This window comes from Myxocyprinus asiaticus, chromosome 11 (genome assembly GCF_019703515.2).
Source record: "Myxocyprinus asiaticus isolate MX2 ecotype Aquarium Trade chromosome 11, UBuf_Myxa_2, whole genome shotgun sequence".
NCBI lineage: Eukaryota > Metazoa > Chordata > Actinopteri > Cypriniformes > Catostomidae > Myxocyprinus > Myxocyprinus asiaticus.
Window position 1 is genome coordinate 31,640,758 of NC_059354.1, and position 27,062 is coordinate 31,667,819.

At 38.0% G+C, this 27,062-nt stretch overlaps 2 protein-coding genes across 2 annotated transcripts; both read left to right on the plus strand.

Moving 5' to 3' along the window:
* Nucleotides 1-3,834: 3,834 nt before the first annotated feature.
* On the plus strand, nt 3,835-18,248 carry LOC127447707 (gap junction alpha-5 protein-like). The gene is made up of 2 exons (XM_051709739.1): nt 3,835-4,098; nt 15,138-18,248. Exon 2 carries the CDS (start codon nt 15,165-15,167, stop codon nt 16,389-16,391), a length of 1,227 nt encoding a protein of 408 aa, XP_051565699.1. The 5' UTR covers nt 3,835-4,098; nt 15,138-15,164; the 3' UTR covers nt 16,392-18,248.
* Nucleotides 18,249-18,819: 571 nt separating this feature from the next.
* Nucleotides 18,820-27,059, plus strand: LOC127447706 (lysophosphatidic acid phosphatase type 6-like). Its single transcript, XM_051709738.1, has 11 exons — nt 18,820-18,925; nt 21,010-21,178; nt 21,499-21,627; nt 23,984-24,114; nt 24,261-24,340; nt 24,458-24,545; nt 24,800-24,932; nt 25,033-25,133; nt 25,252-25,344; nt 25,631-25,796; nt 26,353-27,059. Exons 2-11 carry the CDS (start codon nt 21,017-21,019, stop codon nt 26,503-26,505), a joined length of 1,236 nt encoding a protein of 411 aa, XP_051565698.1. The 5' UTR covers nt 18,820-18,925; nt 21,010-21,016; the 3' UTR covers nt 26,506-27,059.
* The last annotated feature ends 3 nt before the right edge of the window (nt 27,060-27,062 follow it).

Consider the following 27,062-nt stretch of genomic DNA (forward strand, 5'->3'; position numbering starts at 1 on the left):
GCAAAACATTCCATACAAATAAGCCATGCATTGCATACAAGAGACATTACAGGTCATGCTAGCTACTGTACAACACTCATGTCAAAACAACATAGTAAACAAACAGATATTTAGAAAGAAGGTCTTCCCATCATATTTATAATAAAGAATCAATAACACGTATATATGCATGATTTGTTTTTCCATCAACATGGCAGCCAATATGAATAATGAAGAATAACCACTGTCTTACCTAAAGCAGCAAAGTCCAACACTTGAACCTACTTGAATCATGTGCTGTGCCCATTGACAATGCCAGAGTCAACTTGAGATGTTCTTCAGAAGTCAGGATAAAATTCAGTGGGGAATGCCAATATAACATGTTCAAGGAATAAGTCTCATAAATAAATTAATATTTTTCACTTGTCATCTCAGTCCACGCTTGTTGATCCACGGTGCGTACAGATGCCACAACTTCAAAGGCGTATGTTGATACAACTTGAATGGAATCGTTTTTAATGCTACCAAAATGTCATAAAAACGGTTTGTTTCATGAATCAAACTACTTGCTTATTATAAAACAAAAATGTTAATATTTTTAGAAACTAAGACATTTTCTCTGCGTAAACAATCGATGTAGAATGTTGCTCAGAGCCACAAATCCAGAGTCAGCTTTTCTCATCAAATTCTCCCAGTTACGGGGAGCTGTAACACGGAGCAGCTCGGCTGCATAAGTCAGTGAATTAATTAAGTGGTTCTCGCTCTCAATGGGGCACGTGGTAAGTTGTGCGTGGATCACGGAGAATGGCATGAGCCTCCACATGCTGGGAGTCTCCGCGGTGTCATGCACAGCAAGCCACCTGTGACTTGTCCTCCACCACCCAGATTGAGGTGAATAACCGCGCCACCACAAGGTCCTAGTAAGTAGTGGGAATTGGACATGCCTAACTGGGGAGAAAAGGGGATAAAATAAAAATAAATAAATAAATACAGTGTGTATTAAAACATGAATCAATCATGTTTCACTCAACCGAATGTTGACCACTAAACCAATTATATCACGCTAAAAACACGAAATGCGCATGCACGTTAGTGAGTTGATTGACAGGCGATGTCTGTATCTAAAAGGTGATTGGCTCTTTTACCTGTAAGGCGGGACTTCCTTTCTACATCCATTGACTGTTGGGTGCTTGAGCTTCTTGGTTGGGCGTTCCAGTTTCTCCCATTCATTTAAATAGAAGTGACTCATCTCTCTCTGCTAAATGGTCTCTGGCCTCACACTCTATAGAAATACAATACCAATCATGCACTACATCTCCTCCCGAAGTTTCACATTTTTACTCCTGATTTCTTGCAATACAGGGACGGTAGAGGTGTACAAAAGCCACGTGTTACTTTATTTAAAAAGTAACTCCAATATTATGGTCTAAAATAAAAAATACTGTGTTACTTTACTCGTTACTCGAAAAAAGTAATCTGATTACGTAACATGTGTTACTTTTATCGCGTTACCCCCAACACTGCTTGTTTTTCTTTACTTTCTCTTTGCTCTTTTCATTGCAAGAAGACTCTAAAAGAGGGAGTGCACTTTCAAAGACTGTGGACAGGAGTAACACAAAGTCAAACAGTTAGCCAATTTGTAAACTCTGATGTCCCTTGAACCAAATTAAAATTATGTTAATTACTTTCTTTGTGCATACATAAACACCTTTGCAAAAGGGAAACCCATTCTAGACAAGACTTGTTACATATAATATTTTAATATACTGTATACACACACAAACCCTACAGCAAGGAGGACCCAAATCTAAAGGATTCATTGCACACATGCACAAAAATACACACACACCCCTGAGCAAGGATGAATGAAACCTAAAAGATTTCCATTATATAAAGCTGCTATATATCTTCCGGCTCTAAGCCAATGAACAGCATAAACAGCGAACTTGCATACAGAAGAGGAAAGAATACTGAAGAGGAACAGAGAGAGAAGAGTTATCGCCCAGGCTTCTATTCAAATGTGTCTCGGTAAAGTTGGATAAATGTCTTACACTTGCCTCCTTGGTGGGATAGTAATACAAGAACTGTAGAAAAAAGAGAGTGAAGGGTAGCTAAAAGAAGGAGAAAAAAGAATCATGTGATCAGGTACAAAATGTATATACCTTACAAATTCTGATTGCCTATTTCTATTTTTAGTAATTTGCATTATGCAACATCATAAGTAGATGTGAAGTAATATTTGAGGGAATATTAAAAAGAGATATTAATACAAATATCATCATTTATAATTAAATAGTAAAACAGGCTACTAAAATCTGTGAGGGTGGCTTGGATGTTGTGGGTGGTTGCCAGGGCATTGCTATGTGTTTGCTTCTGAGTATTTTAGTGCATGGTCGTGTGGTTTCTAGGGTGTTCTGGGTGGCTGCAAGCGTGTCTTTGGTGGTTGCTGATTGTCCCATGTCAACAGATAACCCCCAAGTCTATATAACATATGGCATGGGTCCATCCTTCAAATACGTTCTATGGGATTTATTCGCCTGTGATATATAGATGCACATATATATATTTTTTTTTAAAGACACTTAAAAAAGTAAGATGACAAGATTTGAGGTATAATCAACATAGTCTCATGAAAACTTCTAATAATTGTATGAGATGGTGAAATCGTAAGATTATTGGATGACTTGACTTGTATGAAAAGGGTAGAAATGTTATTTCTATAAAGACCAACCAATCAACAAAAAAAGTATTTCAAATCGACACAAAGGCATCACATTTTAGCTAGCCTCCTATCTTCAAATTTATTTTAAGAAAGGAAACGTCTGTGAACAAATTTTGTTACTCTTTCTTTCTTTCTTTATGCAATACAAATGACTGATGTACTGTATGTCAATAACTTGTAATTAATTTCCCTTGTCTCATTTCAAACCCCGATGTTTTCTTTCTTCTGTCACAAATGTTATTTCACTATTAAAATCTTGGTTAGGTTTAAGTTTGGGTAGGGGTTCAACTTTGTTCATTGGTTCATTTGTTTTTCTCTATATGCGTAAAAGCCATACGTTTTTGTATGAGCCAACTCACAAAATTTGACCATTTCATACTATTATTAAGATTTGTCATGAGACCGGGTTGGTATCATTCATGTTCATGGCAAAAACAGTGCAGGATGAATTACACAGTAGTGTTTAATACTTTTAGGGGTTTTGAACAAATAGTAAATAGTATAGTATAGCAAAAGTAAAAGTGATGCTTGCTTTAGCAAGCAACAATTTGAATGTCTGGAAAACAAACAAACAAATAATTCACCAATTGCAATTCTCCAGTTCTGTCATGTTCCAATTTGATTCACAAAAATATTAAGCATTATGAATGACCTGTGAAGATGTACTCTGCCCACCATACTTAGTGCAGTTCATGTGTGTATGTGTGAAAGTGCATGTATGGTGGAAATATGTTTGTGTGATGTTTGCATGTTTGTGTATGAAAAGGTTTATTGATTAGTGGTAGGGGGTAAAGAATGTGCATAAAACGTCAAACTAAAGCTTGAACAAACACACACATCACACAGCACCAATGAACAGCCTGAGAAGTACACCCATTGTGTTCTAATACAATCTCACTTCCTCTTTTTACACAGTGGTATTCTTCTTTAGTCACCAAGTGCATGCTGGCAGGGGTGTAGGGTGGGGGGTCTATGGGGTGGGGGGGGGGGGCAACTAGACAGAGAGTGGGAGTGAAAGTGAGAGAAGAAGGAAGAGAAGGGGAGGAGGAAAAGGAAGAGTGGAGGGGGGTTTGAAACACTCCCTGAGATGGCCCACTATTTCTCAGAGTGTCCCATACTATTTCTTTATTTCCACAGTGGGACGGACATGAGGGGGCCTGGTCTGTACATGACTGTGAACTCCAGTTTCGCCGGAGTGCTTTCTATAGAGATACACTGTCATACGTCTCCATTACTCAGTGCATCACCGCTGTCATACAGACACCAGAGCTCGGCTACAACTACAGGACCCCCGGGCCACAGAATAGGAGCCCACTTATTCATCTGAAGAGGACAAAACCACAGAAGGCTCACAGAGACCCAACAAGAGACAGTCAAAAAAGTCAACAGTCAGACAGGTAATTAACCCTCATGCGTTACTCTAATTGTAAGAGATTCTTGAGTCAAACTCTGCTATGTCTCTGTCCATGAGCACAAAAAGTCACATATATTTAATACTGTACAAAATAAGAAGGCAGGGTTTGAGATGAAAAAGTTGATATAATATTAATTATTTTATTTTTAGGCAGGACTATGGTATGTCATAAGTATTATTATATAGTATCTAATGCATTATGTTATCATAATTGTCATTATGTTACCATTTCAAATCAACATTTTCAATTTTGCTAAATAAATCAAAAAAAATAATTGAATATTTCACAAAAACTTTTCTTGTCTGAACAAAGATTAAGCTGTCATATTTATAAAATATTTTAATACTTTGTGCTTTTTTTTGTTTCAAATTTTGAGGTATCAGTTAATGTTGTATTTCAAAGAATTTAAACCTACAGATGATTTGTTCATTTTATTTAATATTAAAGTATTTATAATTAAATAAAGCTTTTAAATATTTATTACATTTTGATTTTATAAAATAACAGTGCTACATGAATTTGCTACATGGTCACAAATTATTGAGTCAAGTCAATGCTCAGCATATTTGCACTTCATGACATCATTTTTTCTCAAGATGTTCAGTACATTTGCACTCATCAGTTTTTCTCGAGAAACTGCAGCCACTTTGCTGGCATGATAATTTCCGACTAACACTTACACAGCGGACACTTTTGTAATCACAACACAAAGAAAGATAACACAGAAAAACAGAAAGAGGTACGTTTGGATGAATTAGATCACCTAAGCTTTACCTTGTGTGTAAACAATACACTTTATATGTGTTATCAGTGGTGTTTTCTCAGAGTAGGCAAGGGAGACAGTGCCTCCTCAAAAAATATTTATTTTTAAATCAATGGTAAAATAATTATAAGAAAACACCTTTGTCTGAGTCTTTGATTTGACTTGATTTAATATAGTCCTTTAAAATTACCATACACAATATTATTGTATGATTATTAACAGTGTAAGATAAAAAATATTCATATGCCTTCCCATGCAGAAAACTATTGTTCATAGGCTGTATTTGGGCATATATGTATAGGCTACATATTCAAATGCCTTAATGATTAGGAAAAATATATGTTACAAATGTGTTTTACATACAGTATATTGTTATATATCACATTTCTCTATTGGTTTAACCTGAAAACTATGTAAACATCAAATGGAACTGAAATATTAATGATGTCAGACCTTTTATCAGAACAAACTTTACTTTTCTAAGCTATTTTTGCAATTACTTTTAACCTGCAAGTGCTCTGAATGTCATTCATTTTATTGAATGTATGAGGTCATTTCCCCTCATGTTCACACAGCTGTTCTAGCAGTGTAACCACCGGTGTAGTAATAAAATGCAAAATCACAATTTGTAGACCTGTCTCTGTTTTAACAATTTTAAGGAAAAAACTTAAATAATTTGGCCTGAATTAATTTGGCCTTAATTATCTAATGATCACTTTAAGGTTTTACATTTCAACTTGAGCATCAATTTAGTTCCTTTCACATGAACTAATTATGCATTTCCAGAATGCCCTGTATGTAATGTAATGTGGTGCCTGTCCTGAGTGAGATGGGTTGTTAAGAACACATTGATCAGTACAGTTGCTTTGACAGCAAAGAGAGAAACAGAACCGACGTGTAAGGAAACACATCATCCTCTAGCTGCCTGAAAAGCAGAGAAGCTTTGTCTTTATGTCCCAGCCCAATGAGGGATCCCACTGGATGGCAGGGGGCAGGGTATTGTCATTTCTCATAGCTAATCTCAGTGTCTCATCCTTGACCCTTGCAATGATTAAAGTGGCCAGGCTTGTCTGTGTCATTACTGGAATGTCTGGCTTAAACAGTTGCTCTGTCCTTTGTTTTTAATGTATGCATATAGCATTGGCATGCAAGTTCAAGTCCAGAAACACATGTACATGGACAGATTTAGGCTTTGACTGGAAGTGATGATAGTTTTCCTTGCCCAGTAATGGGACAGGTTATTTAAGGATGAGACCTATGTTGGTTCCTCTATTTCATAGTTTTCTCCAATCCTTGCAAATCTACTCACATTCTCAGAGAAGAGTTGTCTTGTTCTTTTATAGATGTAGTATAAATGAGTATTTATGGTGTAGGCTAGATCTAGGTTTATGACTACACTGAAAAACGTGGTAACATTCAATTGTTATTACAATTATCTATTTTAACTAAGAACATTTTTGAATTGAATAAAACCAGTTGATTTAGATGTTACCACATTTTTAGATGAAGAACATTTTTAGGTTACCTCACAAAACATTTTTATAATGTACTTACAAGAAAACTGTATTGCTCAATGGTTGCTCTTTCAAAGAGAATTATTGGTGATCTTAGTTATGTTTAATTAAAGGATCAACTTTGCCTCAGATGTTTCATTTTAATTACTTAGGTGAAATAAAAAGAGAAACAGATGAGACAAATGATGATAAACAGTAAGAGTATAGAGCTTTCAAATTAATTTGTATTGCATAGCTCCGGTAATTTAGTCTTGGAAGATTTTGATGAGAAATGTTTGAGTTCAGTTAATACTCAAATTTCTGACTTTTGATTGTAGACTTTGGTATCTAGCAAATCTGAGCACAATTTGAGCATTGTTGAGATCTCTTCTGAAACCCTAGAGGAGACACATTTGATATTAATGGGGTTTGAGGAGAAAAATCTGAGAAACGAGATTTAAACTGAAGTCTCCATTTAATCTTAACCTCATTGCTGTCTAGGAGAAACACCTTTGATAATAATGAGATCTTGTTTGTGATTTTTCTTTCCTATGAGTATATAGTAGCATTGAGTTGTGGTTGTGTGTTGATTGGACAGACCTCTTCATTTGTCTTCACGTATTACCTACTTCCAATTCTGGTTATGTAGGGACAAAGATGGGACAACGCTCTGTGGTGTTATGCTGATTCTGGAAGTCCCTGACATCAGGTTTAGGGGAAAGGGCCTAAGTAAATATTTAGTCAGAGTTAAGGGGTAGGGCCCATGCAGGGGCATTGCAGAGCCTCTTATGGTGTGGGTATCAGGACGCCCTCAGCACCATGATCACTGTGAGAAAAACCAGCATGCCATTGCTTGCCAACTCTGCTTGGCACCTTTGTGAAGTGCTACTCGATTGCTTTAAAGGTGTTGTGGCAATGATCCCAGCTCTTTAAACTGATACTAATGGGAATGTGGGGTTGTATGTTATTCTAAAGTTTATTTTTGTAATTGAAAGTTTGGCAGTGGCTTAGAGTCATAAACAACGCAGTTCGACAGTTAAGAATCTTTGATGTTAAGAAAGCTCTGATAGGGGCCTGGGTAGCTCAGTGAGTAAAGACGCTGACTACCAACCCTGGAGTCACGAGTTCGAATTCAGGGCGTGCTGAGTGACTCCAGCCAGGTCTCCTAAGCAACCAAATTGGCCCGGTTGCTAGGAAGGGTATAGTCACATGAGGTAACCTCCTCATGGTCGCTATAATGTGGTTCTCGCTCTCGGTGGGGCACGTGGTGAGTTGTGTGTGGATGCTGCGGAGAATAGCGTGAAGCCTCCACATGCGCTCGGTCTCTGCGGTAACATGCTCAACAAGCCACGTGATAAGATGCACGGACTGACTGTCTCAGACACGGAGGCAACTGAGATTTATCCTCCGCCACCCGGATTGAGGCGAATCACTACGCCACCACGAGGACTTAGAGCGCATTGGGAATTGGACAATATTCACTGTGTGGTGCAAAAAAGTGAGTTTAATGTTCTCCTAAATAGATGAGGTTTTTAGGGTCAATGCTGTAACGAGCCAAAAAAACTGACCTCCCTAACATAAACGTACACCTAAACCTTACTGATAGTGTCATAAAAAACAAATGTGAGATGAAAAACAGATGAGGTTTTGATTACTGCTGAATAAGCTTGTAAATGAAGTTGGTTATGCAATGCAAACGTTAAAATGTCTCACTTTACAAGTCATGTGCTTAAGAAAATGTATTTATATGTCAAAATATGAATAAGAAAAATAAGCCAAAAATTATGTTCATATTAAGAGGAGTTAATAATGAAATCTCTGACTTTTGTGATAGATTACACAGCAGAAATCCATAGATGCAATGCCAGGTAAGATTAGTTGTAGAATATAATAGATTTATTTTGTGTGTTAAGGACAGGAAATGAGCCTGAATTTAACCATTTCTAGTGAATGATCATTCACATTAAAAGCCCTTTGTGGTCAGCATCCAATGTCAGATCTTTCCTATTACAAACAGAAAATTATATGAGAGCAGGGAAAAGTTCTTCCTGACCGTCATTCATCTCACTAACCTGTGTGTGTGTGCACTGCAGTTCCATTGTTTGTTATCTGCAGTAAATACTGTAGTCTGTACTTAGACTTCGACCTTTCATTTTACTTCATGTTACGGGCTTTAAGGGTTTTGTGCATAAAATTATCAGCACGAGTGAACTCTTATGTCCCGTCGTTCCCTTTCTCTATATGGGAAAGAAAACATCCTTGCACTTTAGACCCTAAGCGACTTGTTTCCATTATAGTACCAAGTATGGAGGAAATCATATTGTTTAAAATTGCTTCCTAAGAGAACAAGAAATGGAAGAAGGAAAAAAGAAAACTGGAGAGACAGAAGGAGAGCACACTGGCAGCAGAGGTCACTCAATCAGTGAATCAGATGGATATTTCCATCCTCCTTCTGTTTTTTTGAATGTCTAAGATTCCGTTCCCACCAATGCCATTCCAAACAGCTTTTGCCAACACACACATACTCACATTACTGGGTTCACATCATTAAATGACTGTCATTTCCAAAGCATCTGATGTGAGATTGTGCCACATGTGAAATTTTGAAATACTTTTGAGATAGTAAGATACTGCAAGGCCTCAGCACACTCGTAGAAAAGTTCTTCATTCTTCATTCAGAGCCAAAAAGAAGTTGGAAACAGCTGAGCAATGACATACTGTTTGCGAACATTCAGACACACTGCTGTGGTAGCTGTTTAGAGGAACTTTTGAATATGAGGACTCTCAAGACGACATGTAAAACATCAACTAATGTGACATTCAAATGTGTTATCAATGACTTCATGTCTCATTCTATGAAAATAATTCAAATGGGATCAGTAAAAGATACTTTTTTTTAACCAATCGATGAAGATTTAAAGTAATACATACAGTATATGCAGTAGAAAATGCATAATTTGTCTTTTTTTACTTGTAAATGCTTAAATGAAAAAAGAAAAATCATGCAATGGATCAACATCCAGGACACTGAACTTTAAAACTGGACAAAAAAGGCAGACATTTTGTTACAACAAGACTGAGCATTTGTCAAATGTGCTGGTTTTGTTAGTAAGTACATTCTGTGATCCTATACCTTGGTAGCAGCAAATAAAATCTTGTGATAGTTTTGCAAAACAGCATATTCAGTGAGTACACAAAAAGTACATTGTATCAAATGGTTAATTCTTTTAATGTACATTGTAGTAAAAAAGCACCTAATATAAAGCAGAAGTTTGCTGTCACTGTTATGTCATTAGTCTGAATTTTAACCACTTTAAAACTCTCGCTAAATAACTTTCACCAATGATGGATGATGATTTTACGTCTGTTCAAAAAATGTAGGGCCTCCATTTAAACTGTCTGAGGTTAGATTCCATATTTGGCCATTCAACAGGAGATCAGCAAGACCCTGTCCTAACAAAACAGGGTTTAGTACAGGATGGGTGTGAGCGGGCAAATACACTGACACACAAATACACTTTAAAGATAGCTATCAAGTGTGGCCTCAGTTAGGGCGTAATAAAACATTGGAGGTTTAATGGGCATTACAGTGACAACGTCTTGTAAATAGCAATAAATCTACTGTCATTTCCTTGGTACCCTTGACTGTTGCTTACTAAAACAATTAAAACAGTTCGAAACCCTGAGAAAAGATGTTTGTGTGGGTCAGGTTTTGCCTACATAGTAGGGACCAGTTGTCGAAAATGATTGTAAAACCTGAAATCACCTACATTCTGGGGACCACCTAATGGTCTCCACCATGAAAACTTGGAATAAAAACAATAGAAGTCAATGGAAATAGGGCTGTGTCGATACAATCAAATATTTATATATCGTAATAATTTTTCTCACAATATTGTATCGATACTTAGATCCATGTATCGTGATATATCATTATATTTTCAGTGCAGTCAGAGATGCTTCTATGAGACACGAAAGAGACTGAAACTGATCCTGCACTATTCACGGTTTCTCTCACAGACATGCTGGACGTCTCTCACGCGTTCTTCATTTGTACAATCCCATTGTCAATTCTTAAAATGACAAGATCGCTCTTTATTTCTATCTGCAATCCCCTACAATCATATGTGCATAAATACTTCCCATATGCTATAAAAAATGTCTGTGATTAGCCACTGGCTTGTAATTTTTTAGATTTCACTCACCAGAGTTTGAGTGGTGTAGTGGCGAAGAAGTTCAGCACCGAGATCTTCTCACTGCGTGCTGAGAGTAAAAGCTTTGACACTTTCTGTGTGATTTGAGTCCAAAGACTAGATCCAAACAAACCATTTGTTGTTTAATAATGTCTCTTTTAATATCCTTTCTGTTCTCTATAGTCAGTTATTTATCAAAAACAACAAAATAAACTTTTAATTCTAATCACACATAGCATGAATGCTGTAAAGAAGGCTTTCGACCAAACAGTCACTACTGTCAAAGTCCCTGCCACAGGTCTTAAAGAGACAGTACCATTTTAGCACTTGTTCAACATATCTAAGTAAATACTTGTAAATAGTACAAATTAGGCATGTAAACAACAAGTGTGTAACAATATACTGTATGTATGCAACATAATACATGCAATTTCAATACATCATATTTATTGATGTAATACATGGACTATATTTTATTTAAAAGCTAAAATGTCACAAAAATAATGAAAAACTAATGATAAAATAACATTTGTAAAATGTATATGTCCATAATTTAACAAGTTAGAAGGTCCCCTATATAATGAATAACATCATTAGCTGAAAGATAATTTCTTTCATACTGTATGTAAGCAAAATGGACATTATAAATGAAATATACAGTACCCAAATTAATTGAAATTAAAAGCAAAATTGAAATCAAAGTCTTTCTAGCAAGTCAGTCCACTGGTGGCCATCTTTGGAATGCTCCCGGAAGACTTGAATGGGGGAACACCGAAATCTCAAAAACAGTTGGTTAAGATTACGATCAAAGAACGTATTTCAAATCAGTAGTAAAATCGGACAACATTTATATCATAAATTGTGCTTCTTTATCACAGATTTCACTAAAAAACAAAATTTTCCTGGCTTGTTTAGCTAATGTGCATGCGCGTTCTCGAGATGATTGACATGTGATTTCTGTATTTAAAAGGCTCTTTTATCTGTAAGACTTCTTTTCTACATCCGTTGACCATTGGGTGCTAGAGCCTCTTGGTTGGGCGTTCCAATTTCTTCCATTCATTTTAACAGAAGTGGCCCATCTCTCCTGAATAAATAGTCTCTGATTGAACTCTAATCATGATATTGTGATGTATCGCAATATATATCGAATCGTAACGTGTCGCAATACGTATCATATTGTGAGGTGGCTGGCGAAACCCAGCCCTAAATGGAAAGTCCCCATCATGATAGAAAAAAACGTGTGTGTGTCAGACAGAGCAAGACACACAATAAACACCTACTGCATTGTTTTTACAACCATTTTGCTGTTATGAATTACAATTAGGACATAACCTAGACACATTGTGGAATGATTGGAATCTAGAGTGACTTATTTAAGGGCAGCTCTTTCATGCCAGATTGATGTGACTGGTAGCGTTCACAGAAATGAAACAGTGCTCACTGATGTTATTTTTGGGAATCAGAGCAACGCTGGACAGTGTTAATGGTAATATCTAAGAATAATACACCTGAACTCAGGTTTGACACCTTTGAGAGGAACAGATATGAGGAACCCTTTGGAAGGAGCTCAGGTTTTACTATTTACTTTGTTTAGTAAATAATATAGAAGATAATAATTTAGAAAATAAAAGAACAAACAGATGCAAGACAAGCAATAGATCAGGAGGCTTATTGTTTGGCGAAAATATCCCATAGAATTGCACTGAAGGAGGGACCAATATTTAGGGACCAGAATATCATCTGAACTTCAAGGTGGGCACTTTTGACTTGGGTAAGTAAGCAACCACTATAGCAATCACCAAGAAAACCCTAGCAACCATCCAGGACACCCTAGAAACTGCATAGCAGTGCACTAAAACACCTTCAGAAGACCTTAGCAACCACAAAGTAACTCCCGGGCAAACAAACACACTGGGCAAACACCATTAACATTTTCTTCAGAAAATTAAAAAATATAGTTCCAGCTATCTAGTTTCTCAACCTGTAATATTTATCTTGATTTGTTGTTGCTGTTGAAGTGACATAAGTATTGTCTTACACAGAGGAACTCTCTTAACAATGTAATTTATTTATCTCAGTTTCTGTGTTGAGAAGTTTCGTTAGTCAATACAGCATCCTACAAGCTGCACCACAAACACAGGACAAAAACAGAACTACAGAGGGTGGCACATGTGATCTTGTAGAGAGGTCTACAATCATCACCCCATTTGGGTCTGTACAGATCAAACAGAGCGGTAGTTCTCAGGGTCCCTGGCATCACCTGGCTCTGCTTTGCTCTGCCCTGCCCTGCCAAGGCCACTGTTCCCAACCTACCCTGAAAACTGGGACAGGTCACACCAAAATTAGAACAGTCACCCCATGTTTATTTTAGTTCCTGCAGTGCTCCCCTCTTGGGGCCCTAATGTAAATATACTATATAGCATGACACTGCATGTAAAATCTCTGAAACAAATTGAGGAAGTTGGTTAGGTTTTAAATACTAGATATAATGTTTAAAATTAAGACAGTATGTATTTTGATACCTTTTGGTTGTCAAACATGGATATAGTTAATGTGATGAACTACACCTGTGGTTACGCTGTTAGGGCACCTGTGTGAACTTCAGGGGAACTGACTTACATCCATTAAAAATTATCTTGGGACCAGTTTGAAAAATGAAAATGAAAAAAAGGGTCTGATTTAATATTTTGTTACTAATGTGTTGACATTCAATATTTGGTTACACTTTATTTTAAAGTGTCCTTGTTACAGTGTAATTACACAAGTAATTACTGATTATTACTCATTAACAACATGTACTTACTATATGTTTAGGGTTAGATTAAGGGTTTGGGGTTACACTTTATTTTACAGTGTCCTTGTTACAGTGTAATTACACAAGTAAGTACTGAGTAATATTAATTAACAACATGTACTTACTATAGGTTTAGGTTAAGGGTTAGTGTTTGGTTTATGGTTAGTTGCTCATAATTATACATAATTTACTGTTATTACTATAGTCATTACATGTAATATGTGTAACAAGGACACTGTAAAATCAAGTGTTACTGGGTTTGATTTAGGGTTAGTTGCTTGTAATTATGCATAATTGACTGTTATTACTATAGTAAATACATGTAATATGTGTAACAAGGACACATTAAAATAAAATGTTACCAATTATTTTAAAATGTGGCTTAAGTGTCTGAATATTTTTGGGGCCACTGTATTACACTGTAGGAATTTTAGGTTCAGATAAACTAGGAATGATATTTTATTTCTGCAAACATTTTGTGCATGTGGCAGAGTAGATACAGAGACACATGGGTGATGAATGAGTGTCACCATACAGAAAAAATTAGACCTTTAATTAAAACAGAATTAATGTGGTCAGTGGTACACAATAATACTTGTTCACAGTTTTACTTCTTCACATTCTTCAACAACACAGCCTTCATGTCATTCTCTTCACCTTCTTTGTTCTTAATTAGCAGGAATACTTGCAACTTATTTAATACATTTAATTTCAAAACAGCTGAAAATGTTGAATTTTTGACAACATCCATTAGATGGTTATAATTCAGGAGGATCAAACTGAAATTACTTGAGCCACTAGCCAGGTGTTCTCCACGGGGGCCAGCTGACAATTTAAAATTAATACTAGTGTTTTTAAAACCATGAATTGTGACTATATGTAGTTATCTGTTATGCAGTTATTGATGTGTAAACAGACCTATTCAGAGTTGACTAATTTCCCTCATACCTAGCATGCTGATATGCATGTATTGTGGAGTAATGACACCTGTGATTATTTTCCATGACAATGGCTGTCCCATTGGAGGTAGCAGTCCCACATCCAGAACATAAACATCATGAGCTGTCTTTTGATGTAAATGTAAGAACCTATTTCAATATATAAATACTACAATCATAGCAGTCAATTCATACATATTATATTTGTAAATAAAAAATAATTTTATTTCTGTCAGGCAGGCAAAATAAAGTGGCTAGAGTAGCTGTGCAGCGAGTCACGGCATTTCCGTCAACTGAAAGCACGTCACCACAATTGATTACAATGCATATATATATATATATATATATACACACACACACACATACAGTATATATATATATATATATATATATATATATATATATATATATATATATATATATATATATATATATATGTATATATATTAACACAATCCTTTTAAGATCCTTTTAAGATATAACATTTAAGGCCAAACCAAAATGCATTAAGTGAAAATTAATTTGCGAGCCGGTAGTTCACACAAAAATGAAAATTCCTTATTCACTCACCCTCATGTTATTTCCTCTGTGGAAAAAAAGAGGAGATGTTAGTCTCAGTCTCCATTAATATTCACTGGGGTTTTTTCCATACAATGAAAGTGAAAAGTGACTGAGGCTTTCAGTGACAGAATTTTCATTTTGGGGTGAACTATCCCTTTACTATTAACACTTGAGGGGTTGTATGAAACCAGGCCAGGAATTTTGTGACCTCTGGTCTTATTGAAAGTGATCTTAATGTCAATCTCTCTCTTTCTTTCTATCTCAATCTCTTTGTCTCAGATAAAGAAGAAGTGTTGGTGTGGAGCAATGGGGGACTGGAGTCTCCTGGGTAACCTTCTGGAAGAGTTGCAGGAGCACTCTACATCAGTAGGGAAGGTGTGGTTGACTGTGCTGTTCATTTTTCGCATTCTGGTCTTGGGCACGGCCGCGGAGTCATCATGGGGTGACGAGCAGTCTGACTTCATGTGTGACACGAAACAACCTGGTTGCACAAATGTCTGTTATGACCGAGCTTTCCCCATTGCTCATATCCGCTACTGGGTGCTGCAGATCGTCTTTGTATCAACACCATCTCTCATCTACATGGGCCATGCCATGCACACAGTTCACATGGAAGAGAAACGAAGGCAGAAGGAGCAGGAGGAGAAAGCTATAGGAGGGAATGAGGGAGGAAGAGGAGAGAAAGAGTATTTGGAACAGAAAGCCACAGAGGTACCGACAAAGATCCACCTAAGAGGGGCGCTGCTGCAGACGTACGTCCTAAGCATTTTGATGCGCTCGGTCATGGAAGTGACCTTCACTGTCATCCAGTACATGATGTATGGAATCTTTCTGAAAGCTCTGTACCATTGCAACACTTGGCCATGTCCCAACCCAGTGAACTGTTACATGTCACGGCCAACGGAGAAAAATGTCTTTATTGTGTTCATGCTAGTGGTGGCAGCTGTGTCACTGTTCCTCAGTGTGGTGGAGCTGTACCACCTCGGTTGGAAACAGTGTAGGCAGTGCCTTAGAAAGTACACCGAAAACCATGCCACTGATGGTAAAAGCAAAAACGGCAAAGTTGTTTCCACTGTCAAACCTGGCATGGCAACTATACCAATGGAACGGCCTGACTCCACTCAACCACACCCTTCCCAAACCTGTACCCCACCCCCAGATTTCAACCAGTGTTTAGTGTCCAGTCAAGGACCCACATCACCTCCACATCTTCATCACCACCATCTTCATAACATACACCAAACCTTTCAGCCCTTCACCAACCATCTGGCTCACCAGCAGAACTCTGTCAATATGGCCACCGAGCGGCATCATCATAGTCATGATGACCTGGAGCCTGACGAGGACTTCTTGCGAATGAGCTTTGGAACCCCAGCAGCTCAGGTGCCTTGCGGGCATGTCCCGAGTGATGTGACACCAAGTGCCCCCTCCACACCATCCTCCCATCCAGGCTTCTTTGGAGACAAGCGGCGACTTAGCAAGACCAGTGGTGCTAGCAGTAACCGGGTCAGACCGGGTGATCTGGCTGTGTAGGGTGCATTAAAAACCCCATGAGCGCAGTTTTGTTTCCTGTGATGATGGATTTCCTATTGTAACAGGAAGTTTGGGCGCCACATCGAAGAGCTTGTCCCTTTCTTTTTACTGTAAATAGCCAATAGGCTTTAGTTTATATCACAGCAATGAACCTTGATTTTCTACTAACTAGTCTGTTGTAGGTAAAATTCTCATTCTAGAGAACATATGATTGGACATAAACCAGTGTAGTGCAAGATGAGACATCAATATTTTGGTCCATTTTCCCAGATGAGAAAGACTAGATTTTAGATGTGTACATACCTGCTAAAAATTAATTTGGTCAACAATCATTGACAAAATCCAAAAAATATTTTTTAAGGGTCTTTAAAAGTCTTTCCCAGAGGAAGAGAAGCAGTGAGATGTTAAGTTTGGACTCATATAATGTACCAATACTAAGAGGAGAGATATGCAGCTGAAAGGCGTGCATGTTTATATATATTTAATTGGCCAGCCTTTTCTGGAGTGCAAGGGGTAAGAAGGTATTAAATAACACCATCAAACAGAGTATAATGAGATAAAGAGAGTGAGCAAGGCAGAGGATCTGTATCAGAGCATTTTATCTGGTTTCACTGAAACTGTAGTTGTCGATGTGTATGTGGATTTTTACTGGTGGGATCTATTGATCTTGAATAAAAGGCTTTCGATGTAACAGGTTGGATGGAAGGATGGAAGATGACAAGTCTACTGATATAACCTTGGTAACATTCATAAGTGATTTTGCAAACTTATAATGTTTGCATCATGATCCAGTAGATTCTGATATGCTATTTTAAAAACACACCATATTGTTGTTAAAATCTTGATTTCAGCTTTTGTAGTCTGGGCTCAGTCCTAATGCCATGCCTTGTGCGTGGGATGCTTCAATTAAGGTTCATAAACTGTAGTGTGATTGGGAATAAAATGACCACAGAAGAGAGACACTGACCTAATGCAAGTATGCTATTTATTAACTGAAACTCACAAGTTAATTTGTGCAGTTTATTGTGAAAGACAAATGCCACTGAATTCTGTGTGGTTGATTAGTCCTATTATATGTATTTCTGTGTGATCTGGTAAGCAGGAAAGCACCACTAAACATGTTAATTATTGAGCTACATGAGAGCTGTTGGTTACAAACGTAGATGGGATATGACACCAGAGGCACCAAATTATATATTTTTTTATATATAGACATCGATAAAGTGCCTTTAGAAACTCTTGTGCTACAACACATTGTTCTTTCTAGATGTGAAAAATAAAATATTTGACCCTATCTGAATTACCTTGTTAACAGAAGAGGGCTAGAACAAACATGATTAACTTAAAATAAAAGCTTAATATTTTGAATATAGCACAAATGCATTACTATCCACAAGACAATCATAACTTCATTCTTCCTATTAATGGAAAGCGGGGTTTGTTTTCATCTAAGCACTTTCATGGATATGCCTGCTAAAAAATAAGTGTGAGTGTGTTAATATGGAGTTTTTCGATAATGACATGAGGTCTCAGAAATGTCAATCTAAATATCTGTTAAGAGTGTTCATCAGCACTGTTTGATGATTCAGGTAAATGACTGGCCTTGCGGAACATTCCTTATAATGTTTGGCTGTATTTCAATCTGCTGATTGCTACTGGGGAGTTTTACAGTATTAGAAACTATTAACAGATATGACTGAAGAGTTGATCTGAACTTTCTCTGATTTTTTATCCAAGCAACACATGACATCTGAGCATTATTTCACTTCATTTCTCACATACGATTGCAGTCACAGTGTCTCATTTCCTTTGATCTGTTGGCAGTATGAAATAAAAATTCCCCCACCAATAAGAAAATACATGCGTGATGTTTTTTTTTTTTTTATTATTATTATTATTATTTTTGCTCTAGTCTGTGCAAATCAATATTATTGTAGCCTAAATGTAATTTACAAAACTTGAGAAATGCTGCCCCATAGTGATCAGAAACTAAATGTATAAAATAACTTCAAACATATATTTAGAGTTCCTGTTTGTTTTTACTGATATAGCCTAGAGTATATACAAAAATATAGTTTAGATATAATTATTTGACATGATAGATAGATAGACAGACAGACAGACAGACAGAAAGACAGACAGACAGATGGATCGATAGACAAACAGACAGATAGACACAGTAGACAGACAGACAGACAGACAGAGTTTATTCTATGCAATGTCACTACAATATCCTTCAATCTTGCACAGCTTAACTAGACAGGGGTAATACTGTATATATTTACCGTAATATTTTGAATTCGTCCTGCATAGGAACATTACGGTGTCAACGAACGCAATAAGAAGTTTTCCGGGATGTACTCGGGAAATGTAGTTTCACAGCTCTGAATTTACCCAAGGCTCAGTTAGTCTATGCAACTACACATCCCAGAATGAATCATTGTCTGACTGTCAACCGGTGGAATTGTCAGTCTGTCTGAAAGGAATGGTGCAATCTAAAAAGTGGAATTAAGTTGACGGATCTAAACCAGCAGGTTGGTGACATTTAACGGGACGTTTGTTTAGAGCACATTTATTTTTTACTTTCCATTGTTGATTCATACTACTGCAGGGTGTGTGGCGTTTACAAGAGTGTGTGCATGAAACTTGCTGATATGACAGACAAGCATAACTGAACGAGACATAAATTGCTGTGTTTTGAGTCATGGACTTGAGCTTGATTCACGGTATAGTGAATATATATATATATATATATATATATATATATATATATATATATATATATATATATACTGACAGGTTATGATGTAAAATTAAATAAAGAACCGACATGTTACCTTTTGTAAATTGAAGAGATTAAAAAAAGTAGCATATACACCGATCAGCCACAACATTTAAACCACCTGCCTAATATTGTGTAGGTCACACTCGTGCCTACAAAACAGCACCAACCCGCATCTCAGAATAGCATTCTGAGATGATATTCTTCTCACCACAATTGCACAGAGCAGTTATCTGAGTTACCGTAGACTTTGTCAGTTCGAACCAGTCTGGCCATTCTCTGTTGACCTCTCTCATCAACAAGGCATTTCCGTCCACAGAACTGCCGCTCACTGGATGTTTTTTGTTTTTGGCACCATTCAGAGTACATTTTAGAGACTGTTGTGTGTGAAAACCCAAGGAGATCAACAGTTACAGAAATACTCAAACCAGCCCATCTGGCACCAACAATCATCCATGCGATTATCTAATCAGTCAATCGTGTGGCAGCAGTGCAGTGCGTAAAATCATGCAGATACGGGTCAGGAGCTTCAGTTAATGTTCACATCAACCATCAGAATGGTTTTCCTGAGGCCAGCGTATTTTTTCAATTGTTTGCAATGGGAGCGACCCATATTTTAAAAAGCCAGCAGTGTGACGAGGCGGTGAGCATTTCACACTGAGCGCTGTGCGCTTGGCATTTTTTTTCTGGTCGCCAAGAGTTGAAAAATTTTCAGCTTTGGGTAAAACGCAGCGCTCATCACTGTCACTTTTTACCCAGCCATCCAATCACGGTGGAGGAGGGGCGGGACAAATACCACACCGACCAACTGTCACGTCCGACTTATACAACGACTGAACAACAATGGAGAAGTTTGCTGGTCTCTGAGTATTCATGTCTGTACCAGATAACATTCCCGGACTACCACAATATTAATATGAAAATAATGCTTCAGCTTTCCCTTCATCCAGAGCAAGGGCCAGAGCAAGTACTCTACCTTGTTCTGAAATTTTTACATTCAGTACTTGTTGATAACACAAACTATATGCAAAATTAGGTACTTGCAACACATTACTTATGTAGATATTCCGTATCATAGCAACCAAAGCGTCTCCGCTGAAAAAACGCTGCACCTCCAAAGCGCTCTCAAGCGCTCCCAGCTGGGCGTTTTCAGAAGAGCGCCTAGCATTTTCAGCTGGCAAAAAATGCTTTGGTGGACACACAGCCTAACTGCTGATCTCCTGGGATTTTCACGCACAACAGTCTCTAAAATGTACTCTGAATGGTGCCAAAAACAAAAAACATCCAGTGAGCGGCAGTTCTGTGGACAGAAATGCCTTGTTGATGAGAAAGATCAACAAAGAATGGCCAGACTGGTTCGAACTGACAAAGTCTACGGTAACTCAGATAACTGCTCTGTACAATTGTGGTGAGAAGAATGGCATCTCAGAATGCTGTTTTGGTGGCACGAGGGGACCTACTCAATATTAGGCAGGTGCTTTTTATGTTGTGGCTGATCGGTGTATATCACACACAAAACAAGTATCAAAGCAGTACCACCGTGGCATTTTGAACACGTACTACATCACAGCATTTTCTGGTAGTGATGGCTTTAAAATATCCTATTAGCCTATTTAAACTAGTGTGTATATATATATATATATATATATATATATATATACACACACACACACACACACACACACACACATACTGTATAGACATTATTATTGCATCAAAATTTCATACTGTTAAGAAGTGCTTCCATTAGGTGTAACTACATGTAAATCAGAAAATAATTACTTATGGGCTGTTCTTTATGGCATATAAGTGATAACACTGTTTATGTCTGCACAGGTGCATCATGTGGGCTCGCGTGGGTCTGTTGGGTTCAGTGGCCCTCGGGTCGATGTTCTGGTCTCAGAAGAATAAAACAGAACCATCTCCATATGAGCTTAAATTAATTCAAGTTTTGTTCAGACATGGGGCGAGAACACCACTGAAATCTATACCGGACGTGTTGGAGGTATAATGGCTGATTAGTCATTCTTCAGTTTCCAAAATTTCAGTGTTGTGTGGTCAATTCTTTTTGGGTTTTTTAGTGTTAGACAAACCTTTTAAATAATGTAGTAGTAGGAGGGAGGAAGGAAGGAACAAAATAAAAGTGAAAATGTAGAGAACTCACAAATCAGTCATTGATTCTTAAATGTTTAAACATATTAGAATCATTTGTCAGCATGAAGTCCTCTTCATTGTGCTTTTTTATTCATAGACTGAGGCACTGTCATATGTCTATAATAGTCTGCATGTTGATGCCAATTATATGCATGGTCTCTGCATCCCTAGGCACAATGGGTCCCTGAGCTGCTTGAAGCTCCCGCTCACACTGAAATAGACTATATTGTTACAGACCTGAAGGGAGGGCCCAGACCCCCTGCTCCTGTGGAGGACAGCTATAGGGCCAAAGTATTGACGGTGAGTTGTGTCTGTGTTTGTGCATTTGTGCCACATTCCTAGGCTAAGGAAAATGTGTTTTTCATACTCAAGTCCACCGCTGTGACTTCTAGGGGAACTGGCTTAGAAATATAGCTGCAAGCAGCAATGATCCGGGTCAAGCCCCACTGGCATTCACTAAGCACAATGCAAAGAGCTCTAGTACAACAGAGGCACAACAGTAAGACTAGTTAAGGTGGGGTTTGAACACCTAATCTTTTGAACTGTAGTTCAGAGCTCTTACCACTCTGCTACATAATTGACAAGTCTAAATCACACGAATCACAAGGTGAGAGTACAAAACGAATGCTGAAAAAAATTTTGTTCAGCTAAGTAGTTTTGAACTATTATGTCGTGATGTATGGCCTACAATGTAGTAAGCACAACATGAAGACTCAGAGGTCAACAGAAGAACAATTTTAAAACTATACTTTATGGGACTTAAACACCCAATCTTTTGAACAATAGTCCAGCTAAGTGGTTTTGAATTGAGGCAGGATTTTTGGAGTGAAGTATGACCTATATTCTGGTAAGCACAACATTAAGACTCAAAGGTCAACGGAAGTAACATTTTTAAAAACATTACTGATTATTTTAAAAGTGTCTGATTAGGATGCCAAGCTTTCATAGCATGTAGCATGCTAACCATGCTAACTGACAATTTTCTTTTGAATTATAGGTGGCACTGTTTTCAAACTGCTCAGGTTCCCTCAGGGAAATTTGTTCCCTCAAATTTGGTATTGTCAAAAAATCTTCATGAACCAAGGAATCCATAAACATCAACCTCATTCGGTCCCTATTAAGTTTAGCCTTTGGTTTTGCAACTTATAGGTAACTGTTTTTGCACCGTTTTAATGGCAAAATACACTATATTGCCAAAAGTATTCGCTCACCCATCCAAATAATTGAATTCAGGTGTTCCAATCACTTCCATGGCCACAGGTGTATTAAATGAAGCACCTAGGCATGCAGACTGCTTCTACAAACATTTGTGAAAGAATGGGCCGCTCTCAGGAGCTCAGTGAATTCCAGCGTGGTACTGTGATCGGATGCCACCTGTGCAACAAGTCCAGTCGTGAAATTTCCTCGCTACTAAATATTCCACAGTCAACTGTCAGTGGTATTATAACAAAGTGGAAGCGATTGGGAATGACAGCAACTCAGCCACGAAGTGGTAGGCCACGTAAAATGACAGAGCAGGGTCAGCGGATGCTGAGGCACATAGTGCGCAGATGTCGCCAACTTTCTGCAGAGTCAATCGCTACAGACCTCCAAAGTTCATGTGGCCTTCAGATTAGCTCAAGAACAATGCGTAGAGAGCTTCATGGAGTGGGTTTCCATGGCCGAACAGCTGCATCCAACCCATACATCACCAAGTGCAATGCAAAGCGTCGGATGCAGTGGTGTAAAGCACGCCGCCACTGGACTCTAGAGCAGTGGAGACGCGTTCTCTGGAGTGATGAATCACGCTTCTCCATCTGGCAATCTGATGGACGAGTCTGGGTTTGGCAGTTGCCAGGAGAACGGTACTTGTCTGACTGCATTGTGCCAACTGTGAAGTTTGGTGGAGGGGGGATTATGGTGTGGGGTTGTTTTTCAGGAGCTGGGCTTGGCCCCTTAGTTCCAGTGAAAGGAACTCTGAATGCTTCAGCATACCAAGAGATTTTGGACAATTCCATGCTCCCAACTTTGTGGGAACAGTTTGGGGATGGCCCCTTCCTGTTCCAACATGACTGCGTACCAGTGCACAAAGCAAGGTCCATAAAGACATGGATGAGCGAGTTTGGTGTGGAAGAACTTGACTGGCCTGCACAGAGTCCTGACCTCAACCCGATAGAGCACCTTTGGGATGAATTAGAGCGAAGACTGTGAGCCAGGCCTTCTCGTCCAACATCAGTGTCTGACCTCACAAATGCGCTTCTGGAAGAATGGTCAAAAATTCCCATAAACACACTCCTAAACCTTGTGGAAAGCCTTCCCAGAAGAGTTGAAGCTGTTATAGCTGCAAAGGGTGGGCCGACGTCATATTAAACCCTATGGATTAAGAATGGGATGTCACTTAAGTTCATATGCGTCTAAAGGCAGATGAGCGAATACTTTTGGCAATATAGTGTAGTTTTTAGCCAAATGTGATTTAAAAAAACAAACAATTAATTTACATATTTTCACTTTTCCCATTAAGTGCAGATTTAGAATGAAGTGGATTGATGGTACAATGCAGAATCATACCAGACATCATCTATACTTTAGCATACTTAAATGTGTTTATCTGAAAATCAAGCCAGGCAGTCACATTGAGAAACAGAATGGCACCGACTTTTAACTTCTCCTTGCTCAGGGTGGAACTTATCCTGGGCAGCTGACCACAGTGGGCATGCAACAGCTGTACGATCTTGGAGTGAGGCTACGAAAGAGATACATACAGGAAGTGCCCTTCCTCACACCTTCTTTCAACCCTAAAGAAGTTTAGTGAGTTCACAACAAGAATACTTTCAGTCCAGCTTCTCATTCCTGAATTCACCCACATGTTGACTGCTGACCTGGACACATAAGCCACACTTAATGAATTGAATCATTAATCTGAATCAGATGGAATTTCTGCTGTTCTTTTATAGCATTCGCTCAACTAACATTGTACGCACCATTGAGTCAGCCAAGTGTCTGGTGGCAGGACTGTTCCAACAGGAGCAAGCAGGTAATGTGGCAACACAGTTATGCTCTTTGTGTGGTTTGGTAGCATAATGGATGAGATAAGCATAAAATACACACTGCTCTATCTGCCTTTCAATGTTTGATTTTCTCCCACTTTTAGGTGTTGTGTCCATCCTCACTGAAATGGCAGAGAAGGAAGTTCTATACCCCAACTATCATGGATGCAAGCTGCTCAGGCTGCTCGCTGGGTATGGCTCTGTTTTGATGATATGAATATAACAAATGTAATTTTCATTTTTTATTTAACGATTTGTTGTTTATAATTGATTAAAAACAGAAATTCCAGAGCATAACATCATATCATGTTGCCCATTTGAATTGTAATTTTGCATGTTCATAGCACCTTTAGACCTTTGGTATAGTGAAATAAATGATCAATAAAGGCTTATAATTGGTTTGAAGTCTCTATGTCTGTGTTTGGCTGGTGGTGCATGAATTGTAGTCCCCGCTGGGCAGAGTCATCCACACTTCCAGACATTGCAGCAGACTTGCAAAGCATCCAGTGTGCATTAGGGGTCGACCCTCATCAACGCCTTGACTTCATCCTTATTAGAGACGACATGGTGGCCAGAGAGGTAATACATCAAGTGATGCATAAAGATACATTTGTGTTGGCTTTGTTTCTCAAATACATAACTGTTATGTGTTTTTACAGTACTGTTATGTTTATTGTAGACCCATGGCCTACCGATTCCTACAGCTCTTGAGCACTGGAGGAATATTGTAGAGCAGAGAGCTGTAGATATGATCAATCACATCTATGAGCCCAGTAAGAGGTGAGGGCCTGAGGAATCCTGTTATAGGATAAAGGTGGCAGCCTCTAGGAGTTTAAAAAAAGAGGTTTATTGTTTAATGCATTTGTTAAGGTGTTTATATGCTTGTGTTTGTCCTCAGGCAGAATTTACAGATGTGTGTGGGTCCTCTTTTCCAATTACTCATAACTAATATAGAGGACAAAGTTCAGGGCATAACCTCGTATCCAGACAGGTGGGTTAAATAGTCTCATCAACACTAAAACAGACAAGCTGATCTCACATTTTGCAATTACTTTTGGTTTGATATTTTGTTATCTAATGCAATGACATTCATAGATCTTGTCCAGTTACTGTGTTCTGGGGCCACTCTCCCAACTACTTCCAGAAGACAGTGACTGTCATTTACAAAACATGAGAGCTGATGCCCCCTTGTGGGAAAAAAAGTCTTAACTTGGGAAAAAAAAAAAAACAATTCTTTAGAATTGCTGTTGGTGTTATTCTTTTTTTTATGGATATAGAAAGTTGTTCCTGTACTCTGTGCATGACACTACACTGATGCCATGTCTCATGGCCTTGGGGGTTTTTGACATGAAATGGCCACCATATGCTGCTGACATCACGCTGGAGCTGTACCAGCACCGTCAAACTAACCAGCACTTCGTTAAAGTCTCCTACATTGGCCAGGTAAGATGGTTCACACAGGATCAAGGCAAGGAAAAGGCAGTGATGTAAAAATAAATGGAAAAATGCCTCTAAAAGCTTTTATGTAGTAGTAACATAAGAAGTGGCGATCTAAGAGGGAAAGACTGTTGTTTCATATGGCTGTTTAATTCATATTGATCAAACCTGCCCTCTTGTCCTAACTTTATTACAATAAAAGATTGTAGGTTCATCATCATAATGTTTTTATTAATTATATTCCTGAACACAGATCTCTTTCTGATAGCTTAAAATATCCTTGATTAACAGTGCATAATATTTTAAATCACAAATGGAACAAATCAGAGACTATCAGAGATCCCTACAGATACTTTTATTGCTCTGGTTGTTACACTCATTTAGAGTACTTTTTTATTCAAACATCCCTTGCTTCTTCTGATGGACCTCTATTGAACACAAGGACTTCCTGCATTTCCTGAGTGTCATTGATTTATTTTATCCACTGTTGATTTTATTCCTGAATAATTGTCTTTTTATGATGGATGTTCCCATTTGAAGCTGTTCTTGTATATACCTGCAGGACCAAAAAATCCCAGGCTGTAGTGATGTCTACTGCCCACTTAATGAGTTTAAGGAAGCAATGTCTGTTTACTCTCTACCTGATGAGCGTTACCAGGCCCTCTGCAACAGTACAGAGGACCATCCCAAACATTTCACTGGCTCTCAAGTTTGACTTTTCATACAGGAAACGCACAAATTTTGCACCTGTCTAAGCTTAAATAACACCTGGAGCTGTGCTCTCTTGTACATTCACATGTTCATATTCTCAAATGAGCAGTATCAAAAGTCTTGTTTAAATTTTGCTATTTCGTTTCCTGTTTTAAAAGGAGATTGTATCATGACTGAATGTATACAGCAAATTATGCATTTTACCATTTGTTTCAAAGTCAGTTAGCAAATTCTTGCTTTAGGCATCACAAAGTGTATTTTCAAGCTAGAATGTTGACAATGTCTGTGTGTGAATTTGAACAACTGTTCAAGGGAAATGTTTGTAATAGCTTAAGTGCCTTTGTTTCAGTGTCAGTCCATCGGAATTTGGTACCAATCTTGCAGCAAACTCACATTGTTTTATCAGTGATATCTGAGATACTCTTAACATCACATTTAAGTGCTGTTAAGTGGTATGCAAGTCAAAAAGAATAATTGCTGCCTTTTATCTTTCAAATCCACTGCTAGTATGCATATTCATGATAAAATAAAAAAAACTTCTGAATTTTCAGAATTCAATTC

What these genes read in the sequence shown, in the direction of transcription:
- LOC127447707 (XM_051709739.1), top strand. Translation starts at nt 15,165, where the DNA reads ATGGGGGACTGGAGTCTCCTGGGTAACCTTCTGGAAGAGTTGCAGGAG.
- LOC127447706 (XM_051709738.1), top strand. Translation starts at nt 21,017, where the DNA reads ATGTGGGCTCGCGTGGGTCTGTTGGGTTCAGTGGCCCTCGGGTCGATG. An exon ending in TTCAACCCTAAAGAAGTTTA is followed by an intron (nt 24,115 to 24,260) that starts GTGAGTTCACAA and finishes GTTCTTTTATAG; the next exon opens with CATTCGCTCAACTAACATTG. An exon ending in ATAACCTCGTATCCAGACAG is followed by an intron (nt 25,345 to 25,630) that starts GTGGGTTAAATA and finishes TTATGGATATAG; the next exon opens with AAAGTTGTTCCTGTACTCTG.